We start from the raw sequence: 14,122 nt of genomic DNA, 5'->3' as shown, positions 1-14,122 counted from the left end.
CCGTTCCCGCCTCCATCCGCTCCCGTTCCCCGCTGCGGGAAGTAACTTGCCGTGCGGGGCCCGCTGCCCGCCGCCGCTCCCGTTCCCCGTGCGGACCCTCCTCGCCGCCCCGTTGCGGGGCTGCGCTGCCCGCCGGCCCCGCGGGCGCCCTCCTTGCCCGTGGCGACGCCCCCGTGCCCGTTGCGACGCCCCCCGAGCCCTCGCCGCGCTTCCCGGCGGCTCCTGCTGCTCCCTGCCCGTTGCAGTGCCCTGCTGCCCGTTGCAATGCCCTCCTGCCCGTTGCAATGCCCTCCTGCCCGTTGCAGTTCTCTTCAGACCGTTGCAATCCTTTCCTGCCCGTTGCAATGCCCTCCTGCTTTTTGCAATCCTTTCCAGCTCCTTGCAACCCCCTCGTGCCCGTTGCAATGCCCTCCTGCTTGTTGCAACCCGCTTGTGCTCATTGCAATGCCCTCATGCCCGTTGCAATGCCCTCCTGCTTGTTGCAACCCGCTTGTGCTCATTGCAATGCCCTTGTGCCCATTGCAACCCCCTCGTGCCCGTTGCAATGCCCTCCTGCTCATTGCAACCCCCTCGTGCCCGTTGCAATGCCCTCCTGCTCATTGCAACCCCCTCATGCCCGTTGCAATGCCCTCCTGCTCATTGCAACCCCCTCGTGCCCGTTGCAATGCCCTCCTGCTCGTTGCAACCCTCTCGTGCCCATTGCAGTCCTTTCCAGCCCATTGCAACCCCATCATGCCCATTGCAGTGCCCTCCTGCTCGGTGCAATCCTCTCCAGCCCGTTGCAACCCCCTCGTGCCCGTTGCAACCCCCTCGTGCCCGTTGCAACCCCCTTGTGCCCATTGCAATGCCCTCCTGCTCGGTGCAATCCTCTCCAGCCCGTTGCAGTGCCCTCCTGCTCATTGCAACCCCCTCGTGCCCGTTCCAACGCCCTCGTGCCCACTGCAATCCTCTCCAGCCCGTTGCAACCCCCTCGTGCCCATTGCAGTGCCCTCGTGCCCGTTGCAACCCCCTCGTGCCCATTGCAATGCCCTCCTGCTCGGTGCAATCCTCTCCAGTCCGTTGCAGTGCCCTCGTGCCCATTCCAACGCCCTCATGCCCACTGCAATCCCTTCCAGCCCGTTGCAACCCCCTGGTGCCCATTGCACCCCCCTGGTGCCCTCCCTTCCCGCCCCTGCCCGCTCCCAGCCGTCTCCTCCCGGCGCGGAGCAGCTCCCGTCGGGATGCCCCTTCCCGGCGCCCTGCCTTCGCCCTCGGCGCTCCAAAAACGCAGCCCCCAAACGCTCCCCTTGGCACCCGCAGGGCACCCGCTCCCCCTTTCCCGGCGCCTCTTTGTTTTCGGGAGCCGCTTTTCCCCCTCCCGGCTTTTCCCGCCGAGCTCCTCCGAGGGACCCCGGTTTCTCCCAAAAAAAAAAAAACCCACCCCTCGGTGTAACGGGAAACGCTCCGCGCGGAGCCGCCTGTTTGCCAACCGGAGCCGCCGAGATTAGATTAAGGCTCCGGCAAACGGCTCCGGGCCCGTATTATTTTTGGCTGGAACGCGGGGGCAGCTGTCTGCCGGGCCGCAGCCGGGGGGGGGACGCAGGAATGAGGGCGGAACGGGGCTTTTTGGGGCATTTTGAACCTTTCCAAATTCCGGCGCCCAGAGGCGAAGGGCCCGGCCGGGCCGTCGCGGGGGTTGTTTGTGGCCGCGGCGCCTCCGCTCGCTCCCGGTTTCCTCCTCTTCCCGCCGCTCCTTTAGCTCCCCGCTTTGGAGGCGCCTTCGTTAGGGGGCGAACGTTAATTGCGGGAGGCTTAATTGGGAGCGAGGTTCATTCCGGACGCGGAGCCGGGCCGGTGTCGCCGGGAGGTAAGAGGCGAACGGTGCCGGATCCGCCGCTTTTCCCTCGGCATCGGGAAACGCGGCGGCTCCCGGCGGGAACGTCGCCGCCATGCCGCTATCCGTGCCTCCGTCCTTCCCACGCCGGGATGGGAAGCGCCGGTCGGACGCCCGAGCTCCTTTTCTCCCGGTTCCTGAGGGATGAAGCCTACGGCAAAGCCGACCCCTCGCCGCTCTTCCCGCTTTGGGATCCGCTCCGCAGACGATCCCTTCCTGACGCTCCGTTCAACCCTGCCTCTCCGCTCCGGCCACCTCGGGAAGCTCATGGATCCGCTGCCCGTTTTCCTGTATTCCTTGTGCTGCTGCCGAGGATCTGCTGGTAAACGAGGCTCCTGAGAGGCGCCTTCGGAAAACGCCGGCCGATGGTTTGGATTCATCCCCGCGCCGGGAAGGCTCCGGGAAAGCCGACGCATTCAGTCTCGGATAGGGATGTCGCAACATGATGTTTTGTCCTCGTGCCGCTGGATAGAGGATCTGGACCCTCATTTATTCCCAGGAGGAGCGGAGAAGGGACCCCTGGAAGGGGTTTGGGGCGGAACAGCCGCATTTTAGGATTTATCCCGTCTTATCCTCGTCGGAAAACCGGAGCCACCCCGGCTCTTTGGTCGCGCGTGATGTTCCGAGGGTTTCCTGCTGTTTTGCGCCTCTCTCTGCTCCCATTCCTGAGGGAGCTTCCCGCACGGCACAGGCTTCCCCCAGTGAGGATCGGGATGGGAATCCCGGTAGGAAACCAACAGCCTCCAATTCGGAACGCGGCCGATTTCGCAGCATCCCCAGTCGGGCCGCTCAAAACCCGTCTCCAAACAACACGACGCCGGGAAAAGCGGCCGTTCTCCAGCTAATCCCGACTGGAAAACCGGCGGCAGAGCTCGGATCCGCGCCGGCCTCCTTGGGGAGCGACCCCGTGGCTGGAAATCTGGAGCGAGTCCGGCTCAGGCGGCGATTTGCAGCTGTGTAAATAAGAGGAGAATTTGGCCTTGGCTCCGGCTCGCTGATTACATCCCTGTTTTTTTTCCCCCTTTTCCCTGCATGTTCCCGCTTTGCCGCTCCCGCCGGGGAGGAGGAAGGAGGAGAGCGGCTGCCGGGGCCGGAGGAGCCGCTCGGGATCCTTCCTTCGGATCTTCGGCGGGATTTCCTCCGCATTAAGGAAAATCCCAATGCGCTCCAGGTAGGCACCGCTGCGGAGAGATCCAGCAGGTCCAGGGTGGAAAACGAGAGGATTTTTGCCATGGATGAAGGAGTCTGAGGGCGACGCATCCGAATCGCCTCCGTTTTGGGTGACGGGACCCGGATTCGGTGCATCCTGGATTTCTGCTTCCGTAACTCATTGCCCGGAACAGCTCCGAACTCGACCTGCGTTTTGCAGCAAGCAAAACCCACGGAAACCAAGTGGAAAATAAGGACCCGATGGACGGATTCGGATGCCTCCCAACCCCTTAATCCCTTCTGAAAGCCCCGTCTCATTCCAGGTTTTTTCTCCATATTAGGCTCCGGACTCTGTCCTCACGCCGATCCGAGCGGGAAGCGCCAGGACGGGGCGGCCGCCGGTCGCTCCGGCGGCGCGGAAAGGTTAATCGGATAATTGCCGCGCGCTTAATGAGCTAATAATTAAAACTTCTACCGGCGCTTGCAGCCGGCTCCGCCGTGCAGCGGATCCGGGCGCCGGTGCCCCGCTTCCCGCGTGGAATGGGATCCCGCGCCCGGATTTGGGGTGTTTTTCTGGCCGCGCAAACCCAAACCCCGCTCCGATTTTCCCCAATCCAAACCTTTATTCCTCCTTTTCCCCCTTCTGCAGCTGCATCCCGGCCCGGGAGCAGGGCCAAGGTTATCTCAAGGTGGGCATCCCTCTGCTCCCCCTTTTCCAGCGCGATTTAACGGGATCTCCACCTCATATCAACGGGTGGAATAAACATAAACACCCGTGTGGGAAAGGAAAACACCGGCGTGTGAGCACCGGGCAGGACAACCCGACGGCTCCGAGCGCCGCGGATCCATTCCCGCCTGGAAAAGGGGCTTTTCCCCCGCTGAAGCCGGCCAGAATTCCACCCTTTGTTTCCTGTTGGGCTTAGGAGCCGGCGCGCGCTTAACAGACCCGGCTTTGTGCTAATTTAATTAAGCGCCGGGGCCCAGGGCGCCGCTTGGAAATACCTGCTGCTTCTTGGCCTCTTTGGGGAGCACCGCGGCGTTCCCGTGGAAAAACGCTCCGGAAAAATCCCTCTCCCCCACCATCACCCTTCGGGAAGCCGTGGAAAAGCCCCTGGTGAAACACTGGCATCCTTTTGGAAAAGGAGCCTCTGGATACGCTCCCTGTCCAGCAATGCTTGAGCGTTCCCGGCAGGATTTTCCCTCGAAGCAGGAATTTCCCGCTCGCATCCGAGGAAACCCGCAATCCAAGGAATTTCCCCCGTGTTCCCTTTCTTGCAGGGCTACTTTCTTAGTGGTTTTATTTTATTTTAAAGATAAAAGAGGCTCCGCTTCAGGATTTATGCGGATAATCCGACCTGCGGGATCCCCTCCGCGCGTGGAGGCCGATTAAAAGGGAGGCCGCGGATGTCAGGGCGGGAATCGTTTTCCCGAGGGATTTTCCGGGAACTTCCGAGCTGCGAAAGCTGCCTTGGGACGGGGATAATTCCCAAGAGAGACCCGCTGTGGCCTCGGATCCGACGACTTGCTCCCGTTTGGAGACGCCCGCTGCTAAAAACCCGCACGAGAAGCCCAACCTCCGCCGCGCTCCGAAGGAAAACGCTCCCAAAATGGGGAAAAACGTGGAAAAATCGGCCCTCTGCTTGGTTTTCCCAGCCCGAAACTCCCTCCTTGAACCGGAGCGGCGGAAAATTCCTTCGTTTTTTTCCCCGGCGTTTATTTTAGGGGCCGATGCCACCCGAAACGGTGCCTGAAACGCAACCCCGGGGCGGCCTGGGCTCAAAATAGCCGCGTCTTTCTGCCGCCGACCCGCTCTCTCCGTATGGAAAATCCCGGCTGGGATTTTCCCGGCGTTTTCCCGCCCGTCTTGCCCTTCCTCGTTAGGGTTGTCCAATTAACCAAGCCCCATGTGCTCCGATCGCGGCGCTGTTTCCTAGCCGGGCTGCCAAGGAGCAAAAATCCTGGGAATTTTGGCTGGGATCCTCGTGTGAGCCCTGTGAGGGCACCCAAAACTGAGCAGGGATCTCGGGAGGTCGCCCAAAACCAACTCGGATCTTAGGAGGTCACCAGAGATGAGGCCCTAGTGGGAACCCTAAGATCAGCGTGAGTTGGGCACCAAAAAATGAGCCAAGATCCTAGGAAAAATTCCATAATTAGCATGATTAGAGCCCCAAAATCACCAAAGATCCTCTCATGGGACATCCAAAGTGTGTGAAGACCCTAAAGGGCACCAGAAATGGGACCTTAGGACCAGAAATGGGACCTTAGGAGGCTCCCAGAAATGAGCAAGGACCTTAGGAGGGCGCCAAGAAGGAGCAAAGTTCATGACACCAAAAACGGAGCAAAGATCCTTGCAGGATGCGCGGGATTAGCAGTAAGCTGGGCCTCCAAAATGAGCAGAGCTTGTGGGGCGTCAAAATGAACAAAGCTCCTGGGAGGCCGTTGAAGGCCCTCGGAGGTCCCCAACGCCTCTGAGAGACCCCCAAAGTTCTTAGGAGGCCCTCAAAGCTCTTAGGAGACCTTGAAATCCTCTAGGACCTCCCTGAAATTCCTAGGAGGCCCTCAGAGTTCCTAGGAGGCCCTCAGAGTTCCTAGGAGGTTCTCAAAGCTTCTAGGAGGCCCTCAAAGTCCTTAGAAGTCCCTAAGAGCCCCCCAAGGTCCTTAGGAGCCCCCAGAGCTCCTACAAGGTCCCCAGATCCCAAAGGAAGTCCCCAAATCTCCTAGGAGGCTCCCGAAGTCCCTAGGAGGCCCCCAAAGGAGGTCCCTAAAAGAGAATCCTTTTATAGAAGGATATAAATCTTAATAAAAATAGGAGTATCAATCTTGATATCTTCAAAAAATACTAAAATCTTAATATAAATCTTAATATTTTGTATATAAATTTGCTGCTTTATTTAATGATTCCTTTTGTGCCGGCAGGAACCTCCCGGTGTCGCATCCCGAGGCTTCCCTCACGTCCGCGCGGAGCTGCCGGGACGGATCCCAACCGTGAGTAACCTCGGAGGGTGGTTGCTCTCCTCTTCCTCGTGTCTTGGGATTCCAAGCCAAGCTGGGAATTGGTTATTCCTCCTGGATCCGGAAAATCCCCCCTCCCGGAGCTGCCGGTTCCAGGGAATCGGCCGCAATCGCGGCGGCGCTGCAGGGATTGGGATGAGCGGGTGGGACGGGCGCCTCTTCCCTCGTGGCAGCGGATTCCTCGGCGCCGCTGCTTCCGACATGAATCCCGTGGGATTTTTCCTGCCTTGGCTGCCTCTGAGCTCATGGGAAAGTGTTCGCATCCAACCCGGAGAGCCAAGGGAAGCAGCTGCTCTGTGTTGGATCTGGTTGGGAGCTGTCCCGCTGGCTCCTTGGACCATCACCCTTTCCTGCATCCCGGCTTTTCCCGAATAAACGTTAGCCGGAAGAACCGCGTGGGATTTTCCAAACCATTCACTCCACACTGGCAACCTGCAAAACCATGTAAGTAATAAGGAAATAAGTTAATTTACGTTTTGCAACTTATTTACTTCTCATGCATTTCCTCTCTCACGCGTTGCCCTTCTCGTTGGTAGGACATGATTCCAATGGGAAGCTCCGGATGGAAATCTCCATGCAAGCTCCCACGGTTGATCCGGAAAGCCTGGATGCATCTACAGCACCTTCCGATGGGAAAAGTGGCTCCTTCCTCCTCCCACTTGCTTTTTTTTCCCTGTATCCCTGTGTTTTTTCCCGTCTCCTGTGGCAGGCAGGGATCCTTCTGGTAAAGGAAATTTATGGGGGAAAAAAAAGCAAAAGTGGGGAAAAAACGAAAATGGTAAAAATGCAAAAGCAGAAAAAGGAAAAGCAGAGAAAAGCCAAAGTGGAAAAAAGCAAAAGTGGGAAGAAAAGGAAAAGCAAAAGAAAAGCACAAAGGAGGGAGTAAGTGAAAGGGGAAAAAGTGAAAGTGAAAAGAAAAAGCGAAACTAAAGAGAAAGTGGAAAAAACAAGTGAAAAAAAGCAAAAGCAGAAATAAAAGCAAAAGAAAACGAAAGGCAAAAGCAAGAAAAGTGAAAGAGTGAAAAATGGAATGGGAGAAAAGTGAAAGCAAAAAAGGGAAAGCAAAAAGAAGAAGAAAAAGTGAAAGGAAAACCAGAAAAAATAAATGTGGAAAAAGGCTAAAAAAGCAAAAATGAAAGAAAGCAAAAATGCGAAAGAAAAAAAAAAGGAAAAAGTGTGGGTGAAGAAAGGAAAAGAAAGAGTCAAAAGAAAAAAATGGGAAGAAAAAGAAGGAAAAAGGACAGCGCAAGTAGGTGGAAAAGCGAAAGCAAAGCAAAATGAGAGAAAAAAGGCAAAAAGGAAGAAAGAAGTAAAAGCAACCAGGAGAAAGCAGCAGAAAAAGTGAAACGGGGGGGAAAAAGGAGCCAAAAGGGAAAGCGGAAAAAAAAGGAAAAAAATGCGAAAACGGGGAAAAAAGGCACCTGAATCAGGAGCCTGGCCCAATAAAATGCCGTGAGAAACTCTGTATGAAAAAAGAGAATAAATAAAAATAAAGGAGTGAGATGCCAAAGCGGCCGTGCCGGGTCTGCAGTCCGTGCTCTGGAAGCGGCCGTGCGGTCCGGACGGGCACCCATGGGTGCCCCGTGCACCCTACGGGCGCCGCAGCCTCCGCGCTGGGCATTCCGGGGGCTTCATACAATGAAGCCCCAATGAGCCCGTTTTGCCGTGGTTTTCCCTTAAAAAAACCCACCCGCCCTCCGAGTGCCTTCTTTTCCGTCCCCTTTTCCCATATTCCCGCTCCTGTTTTTCCCTGCCGCCGCTCGCTCCTAATTATGTTGATTTTCCCCGGCTCCCCCCGCTGCCTCCACCCCTGCAAAGCTTATTAGGGCGAATATTTTTATTTATTATCATTTCGCCCGGCTCCCGCCAGCATTTCCAATTACTCTCGCCGCTTCCTTGTAATTGTCTCGCCGGAATGGCTCCGAAACAATCGCGCTAAATGAGGTGGCTCCGGCGAGATGAGGGTTTCACTTCATTAAAGGCTAATGGAGTCGCCGCGGCCGCCTCCGAGAAGGAAAAAAAGACCCGAAAAAGGGGGAAAAAAACCACCAAAAAGAGACTTTTAAGCAGCTTCTTTTGTTTTTTAAGGAACTTTGCGGATTTGCGGCGCGTGGCGCCCGTCGCCGGCTGGATTTGGGTCCTGGGGCTTTTTGGGAAGGCTGTTGCAGGGGGAAAAAGATGGGATTTGGGGCTGTTGCTTTGGGTTGCAGCTGTTGAAACCGCGGGGTTTTCCGGGAATGTCGAGGCGGGATGAATTGCCGCTGGGAAAAGCCATCCCGTCGTGCCCGAGGGCCGGAGCGGAGGCCGGGAGCGGGAGGCTGGGAGAGGAGGGATGGTGGAACCGGCAGGGTGGGATTTAACGGGCTCCGGTTTCCACAAGGATGGACTCGATGATCCCTGCGGGCTCCGGCCGCGCGCCGCTGGAAGCGCCGGGAAGCCCAGGAGGCTGTTGGGGAGGAAAAGAGGTCAGCCGGGAGGTTGGGTTGCAACGAAAAAAGTCGGGAATGTGACACAGCGCAAGGAAAACGTCGGGATTTGCCCGACGGAGCAAGCGGAGATGCTCGGAGCGCAAAGGTTTTCTCCGAAACGCTGTTGAAATCCGGTGCTTCCTGCACCATCGCATCGAATCCAGCCTGGAAAAGGCAGGGAATGGCCAGACGGAGCTGTGTGCAGGTGGAGCAGGAGTCCTGGCATCCATGATTGGTGTGGGCCAGTGTCCAAGAATAGGTGTTATCCAGTGTCCGTGGTCCATCCAAGGTTGGTGTTACCTAGCGGCTGTCCATAGGTTGGTGCTAGCTGATGTCCATGGTTTGGTGTCACCTGTGTCCAGGGTTTGGCCATGGTTTGTATCCATGCTTTGGTGGCATCTGGTGTCCATAGTTTGGTGTTGATTTGTGTCCATGCTCTGGTGGTACCTGCTCTCCATGGTTTGACATTGGTTTGGGTCCATAGTTTGACATTACCTGGTGTCCATGGCTTGACGTTGACTTGTGTCCATGCTTTGGTGTCACCTGGGGTCCATGGTTTGGTGTTGACTTGTGTCCATACTGTGGTGTCACCTGGGGTCCAGGACTTGGCTTGGTGGGTTTGTATCCATGGTTTGGTGCTACCTGCTTCCATGGTTTGGCATTGGTTTGTGTCCATAGTTTGGCATTACCTGGTGTCCATAGCTTGACGTTGACTTGTGTCCATGCTTTGGTGTCACCTGAGGTCCAGGACTTGGCTTGGTGGGTTTGTATCCATAGTTTGGTGTCACCTGGTGTCCATGCTGTGGTATCACCCGGTGTCCATGCTTTGATGCTACCTGCTCTCCAAGGCTTGACGTTGACTCGTGTCCATGCTGTGGTGTCACCTGGGGTCCATGCAGTGGTGCCACCAGCTCTCCATGCTTCGAGGTGGCCTCATGCCCACACTTGGACCTTGACCGCCACCCAATTGCCACCAATTCACACCATGCTTGGGCGCCAGTGCTCCTCTCGGGCATCTCCGCTTGGATTTGGGAGCCCTTCCGTGGTGTTTTCCCACCCGGAGGAGACCCCAGCGGCACAAAACACCCCGGCCCCATCTCCAGCTCCCTCCGGATCTGCAGCTTTCCGGGACAAATGCTGGTTTTTTGAGGAAAAAGAGGTGGTTTGGAGGGTTTTTGGAGTGGGGGGAATTGAGAGAGCGCTGCAGCCCCTTGTCACTGGAATTGGCCTGTTTTTGTAAAAACAAAGCATTAAACTTCCATTATATATATATTTTTTAAATTAAATTGAATTGAATACAATTTAATTTAATTTAATTTAATTTCGTAAGTGAAATCAGGGCATTTTGGAGCGAATTAAATGCAACCCAAGTGCACGGCGGCACGGGATGAGCGGACCACCAAGGCGCCTCCTTTCCCAGGAATCACCCCAAAACCTCCCGAATGAGCCCAAAACGGCGGCGCCGAACGCAGATTTGCGGACGGGAATTAGCACCAGGTTAATTCCCGTCTTGGAAAACTCCGGAGTGGGCGTTCCTATGGAAACGGGTATTTTTATCCTCTTAGGCCCGCGCGCGGTGGAGCCGTCGGAAAATACCCCCCGGCTCCTGGCACGCGGGAAGGACCCGCTCCCTGTGGGATTTTCCTACTTCCCCGGGTAGGGATTAATTAAAAAAATAGAAAAATCAAGGAAAAAAAGCCCAAAATGCTGCGATTTTGGGGAGAACTTTTTTTTGCAAGGGGGAAATCCATCTCACAAGCTTCCAGCTGGAGAAAACTGGACCCGCTTCCCGTTTCCTTCATCGGAGCAAAGTGGCTGCTTTGCAAACGTGGAGTTTTTATCCCTTTTTTCCCCTCAATTTTTCCAAGTTTGACTATTTAGCACCGATTTTTCAAATTCTGCAAGTGTTTTGCCCTTATTTTTTGCTCTAAAGTGATTCTTCCGCTGAGTTTTCCACACTCGCCACCTGCCTGTGGCGTTCCCTAAGCCGGTGTTCCCGAAATCCCAGCCTAGGCAGGCGGTGCAAACCTTCCCGCCTGGAAAATCGGGAATTTTCGGGATTAGGCGCCAAGCTGGTCCTGCTTTTCCCTCACAACCAACGCTCCCAATGCCAACAGCTTTTTCCAGTGGGATTTTCCCGTCACGGTGGGAATTCGGGAGCAAAATCCACCTGTTGGAGGCAGGACAGCGTGACACCCGTGCCGACCATGCAATCCAGGCCTGGAAAACTTAACCCACATCTGGAAAACTTAATCCACATCTGAAAAACACCTTGATCTTTCCCAGCACGGGACTTTCCCAGGATCCGACTCCACGCCAGCCCCGACGTCGACCGGAACGCCCTTCGATTCCTTTTTCCCCGGTATATATTTTTTTCCGGACGCCGTTGGCATAGAAACCAGCGGGAAAGGTCACCCGCCAGCGACTGTGTTTTAGGTGTAATTCAGAGAGATTACAGGGGATTAGGCGCCCGCCCTTCTAAAAATGACCTATATGGGCTGCCTCCCCACCCGCAGCGCACACGTGCCCCATATATATCTGCATTTATATATATATGCACCCTTACACACGTGCACAGGTGCCGAACCCCCCATATATATATATATTTTATATATTTTCATATATTTTTATATATTTCTATATATTTATATAAAATATAATATATATAATACATTATATATATTATATATATTATATATATTATACATATATATTACATATTATACATATTATATATTATATATAATATATATTATAATATATATAAATTATATATGTAAATTATATATATTATATATATAATATATATTATATATAAAAATAATATATTTATATAAAAATATATATAAAATATATAAAATCACATATATATTTATATATTTTATATATATTATATATATATGTAAATATATATAAATATATATAAAATTACACATATATTTATATATTTTTATATGCATTTTCTTTCAAGGCAAGGTGCTAAAGGAGCAATATCCGACTTTGGCGACTCCAAAAACGGCCGATAAAGGATTTATTCCCCTCCCTTCAATTTTTTTATCGCCGCGTGCGCCGGGGCGATACGGGAAATCCGGCTTCTCCTCTGTGGGTTTGGGGTTTTTTCCTTTATTTTTCTTCCTTTTATTTTTTTTTTTCTCCGCCTTGGCTTTAATTAAACCTCAGCCAGGGCTGAGCAAATGTGGCGAGCCGAGATAATTGCGTTATTCCCAACGTGCTCTCGGAAACTCCGCCGCCGGAGACGCCGCCTCGAGACGGCGCGGGAAAAAGGCATCGGAAAATAATATCTACCCCCCAAAACAAGCGAAATTTGGGGTCCCCAAAAGCCGAGCTGCAAATATCCCTCGGGAAACCCATTGGGAGCCTCGGAGACGCGCCGGGATGCGGGAAGAGGCGCCAGGATGCGGCGCGGAGCCAAGGCGCCGGAGGAGACGCCAGGTTGTTTTTTCCAAGCTCTCTGTTTGGTTTTCCAGCTCCAAGTCTCCTCATTAAAGAACAAAAATAAAAATAAATCATCAGCGCCGGAGGGCGTTTTCCCGTATCCCAGAGATGCTCAAAAATCCCGCCCGTGCTGGCCGCGCATTCCCATTTTTGGGAAAGGATTTATCCTGAATGCGAGACCACAATCACCGTATTTCTCCCCACGTCCCCAACTTGCTCACAAGCGTTTGGTTCCTCTCCCTGTTCCTTGCAGCTTCCCACAAAATCCGCTTGGCATCCTGGAGGAAAACGCTATATTTTAATTTTATTTTCGCGGCGAGAAGTCAAAATATTGATTTTTCTTCCTTTTTTTTTTCTTTTTTCTCCCCCGCGGCGTTAAAAAAAAAAAAAAGAAATCCAAAGTAATTTCCGTTTGGCCACACGGAGGCCGAGAAAAAAAAAAGAGGGAAGAGAAAAGAAAGCCGCTCCGTCTGCGCAAGTGAAATGTTTTGACATTTTTTAAATGTTAGCTCCAAATTGACATTTCAACTTAAAATAGCGCTCGGGTGGCGCGGAGCTTCGTGGGCAGAAATGAAATTTCGCGGCGGCGTTTCCAAACTCGGCATTTTTTTTTTTTTCCGCCCCAAACTCTTGCTTTGCAGGGAAGAGGGTTTTGTTGCTGGTGACGCTGTTGTGGTGCTCCGAGGTGGCTCTCCAAACATCACGTTTTTCCCCTAAAAATCATTATTAATTAGCTCCAACTCCTCTTTTTGTCATTTTGTCCCCCCAAAATAGCAAATGTGACAGGTGAGCCCCGGGATTTGGCGGGATCCCTGGGAATTGCCCCCCAAATTCACTTGGGTTTCCCTCAAAGAACCGGTTTTGCCACCAAAGGAGGCTTCTGCCTCGCTCCTTTCCATCGTGGGGAGCAGTTTTGGGGTGAGAAATTGTCCCAGTGCCTTCCCTGCCTTCACCCTTGTTTTGGGATAAATAAAGCTGGGATGAGCACCGGACGTGGACGGACAAGCTGCCTCCAGCCCTTCGGGACACGTGAAGCTCCAGCGGCCTCCAGGTTGTCCCTTGTTGGTCCATTTGATGGAGAAATGTCATGGAAGGGCCTCCTCAGGGCTCCGTGTGGTGTGGGGTTGCGGAAACAACTTCCTCAATGCTCCTAGTTGGCACTGAGATGGTGAAGATGAGCACTGGTCACCCCATGGAAGATGGTTTTGCTTCTTCTCAAGGTCCTCCAGGTTCTCCTTCCATCATCCCACCTGAGAAATGCAGAAAAACTCCTGGTTTTTGGTCATTTTTGGTCCTCCAGTGGCACAATTCAACATCTCTTGAGCGGCCTCCTCAGTGTCTTCTAAGAAAAGCTCATTCCTGGCCTCCAGTTCTTCTTGGAGATGGTTGGACCTTGTGGCCGTAGCCCTTGTGGCTGCTATTCACTGGCTGGAAATACGTAAGCGAGAGGAGAACTAAAATTGGAAAAATTACCCTTTCCACTGGGTCTTCAGTGTCTTTTTGGAAGTTCCCCAGTTTGAAGAGGGTCGATGGCCAATGCTAGGATTGCAAGGTGGCGTTGGCAGCTGAAATGGTCCAACTGAGTTAAAACGGGCACTTCTGGGGATTTCTCTTAATATATGAAGCTGGTTTATAGCCTTTTTTGGCCATTCCTGTTGACTCATTAGTGCGAGTCCGGATAGATTTGGTCTCCTCTGAAGGATCAACATGTTTCTGATGGCCATTATTAAATAGATGGCCGAATAGAGCCCTGTCCAGGTCCTTTCTGACCACGGTGCGGTGTCTCACAAGGGTTTCCAAGGTTCAGAACGAGCCAGGAGCACCCACATATTTTATTTTCCTTGCGTCAACGCTGTCAAATCCCCACCTCGTGCCACCAGTTTTCCCTTGACATCAAACTCAACCGGCCACAAGTCACCACCAAAGAACCCATCGGTGGCCTCCAGCACCACCTGGGGCAAATGCTCTTCAAACCCTTGCCCTAAAATCAAGAATTCTTCCATTTTGGGGGGAATAAATCTTTTAAAGACACCCCTTTTTGGTGAGAAACACCATCTTGCCAAAACTTGGTATTCTAGTGGAAGATACCAGTGATTTCCACGTCTTCCAGGCTTGGAAATAGCGATTTTTGGAGCTCCTCTTTTTGCTTGGAGGCCTCTTTGCC

General features: G+C 53.3%; 1 protein-coding gene across 1 annotated transcript in view; it reads right to left on the bottom strand.

Moving 5' to 3' along the window:
- Positions 1–13,961, bottom strand: part of TMEM218 (transmembrane protein 218) — a 21,085-nt gene extending 7,124 nt beyond the window's left edge. The window contains 1 exon segment of the mRNA XM_026048035.1: positions 13,826–13,961. Within this exon segment, the coding sequence (XP_025903820.1) occupies positions 13,826–13,961 (136 nt within the window).
- Between the last annotated feature and the right edge of the window lie 161 nt (positions 13,962–14,122).

This window comes from Nothoprocta perdicaria, unplaced genomic scaffold (genome assembly GCF_003342845.1).
Source record: "Nothoprocta perdicaria isolate Ctin4 unplaced genomic scaffold, notPer1 scaffold_509, whole genome shotgun sequence".
Taxonomy (NCBI): Eukaryota; Metazoa; Chordata; class Aves; order Tinamiformes; family Tinamidae; genus Nothoprocta; species Nothoprocta perdicaria.
The sequence above is the reverse complement of the archived record's forward strand: the minus strand, read 5'-3'. Positions and strand labels throughout refer to the sequence as shown.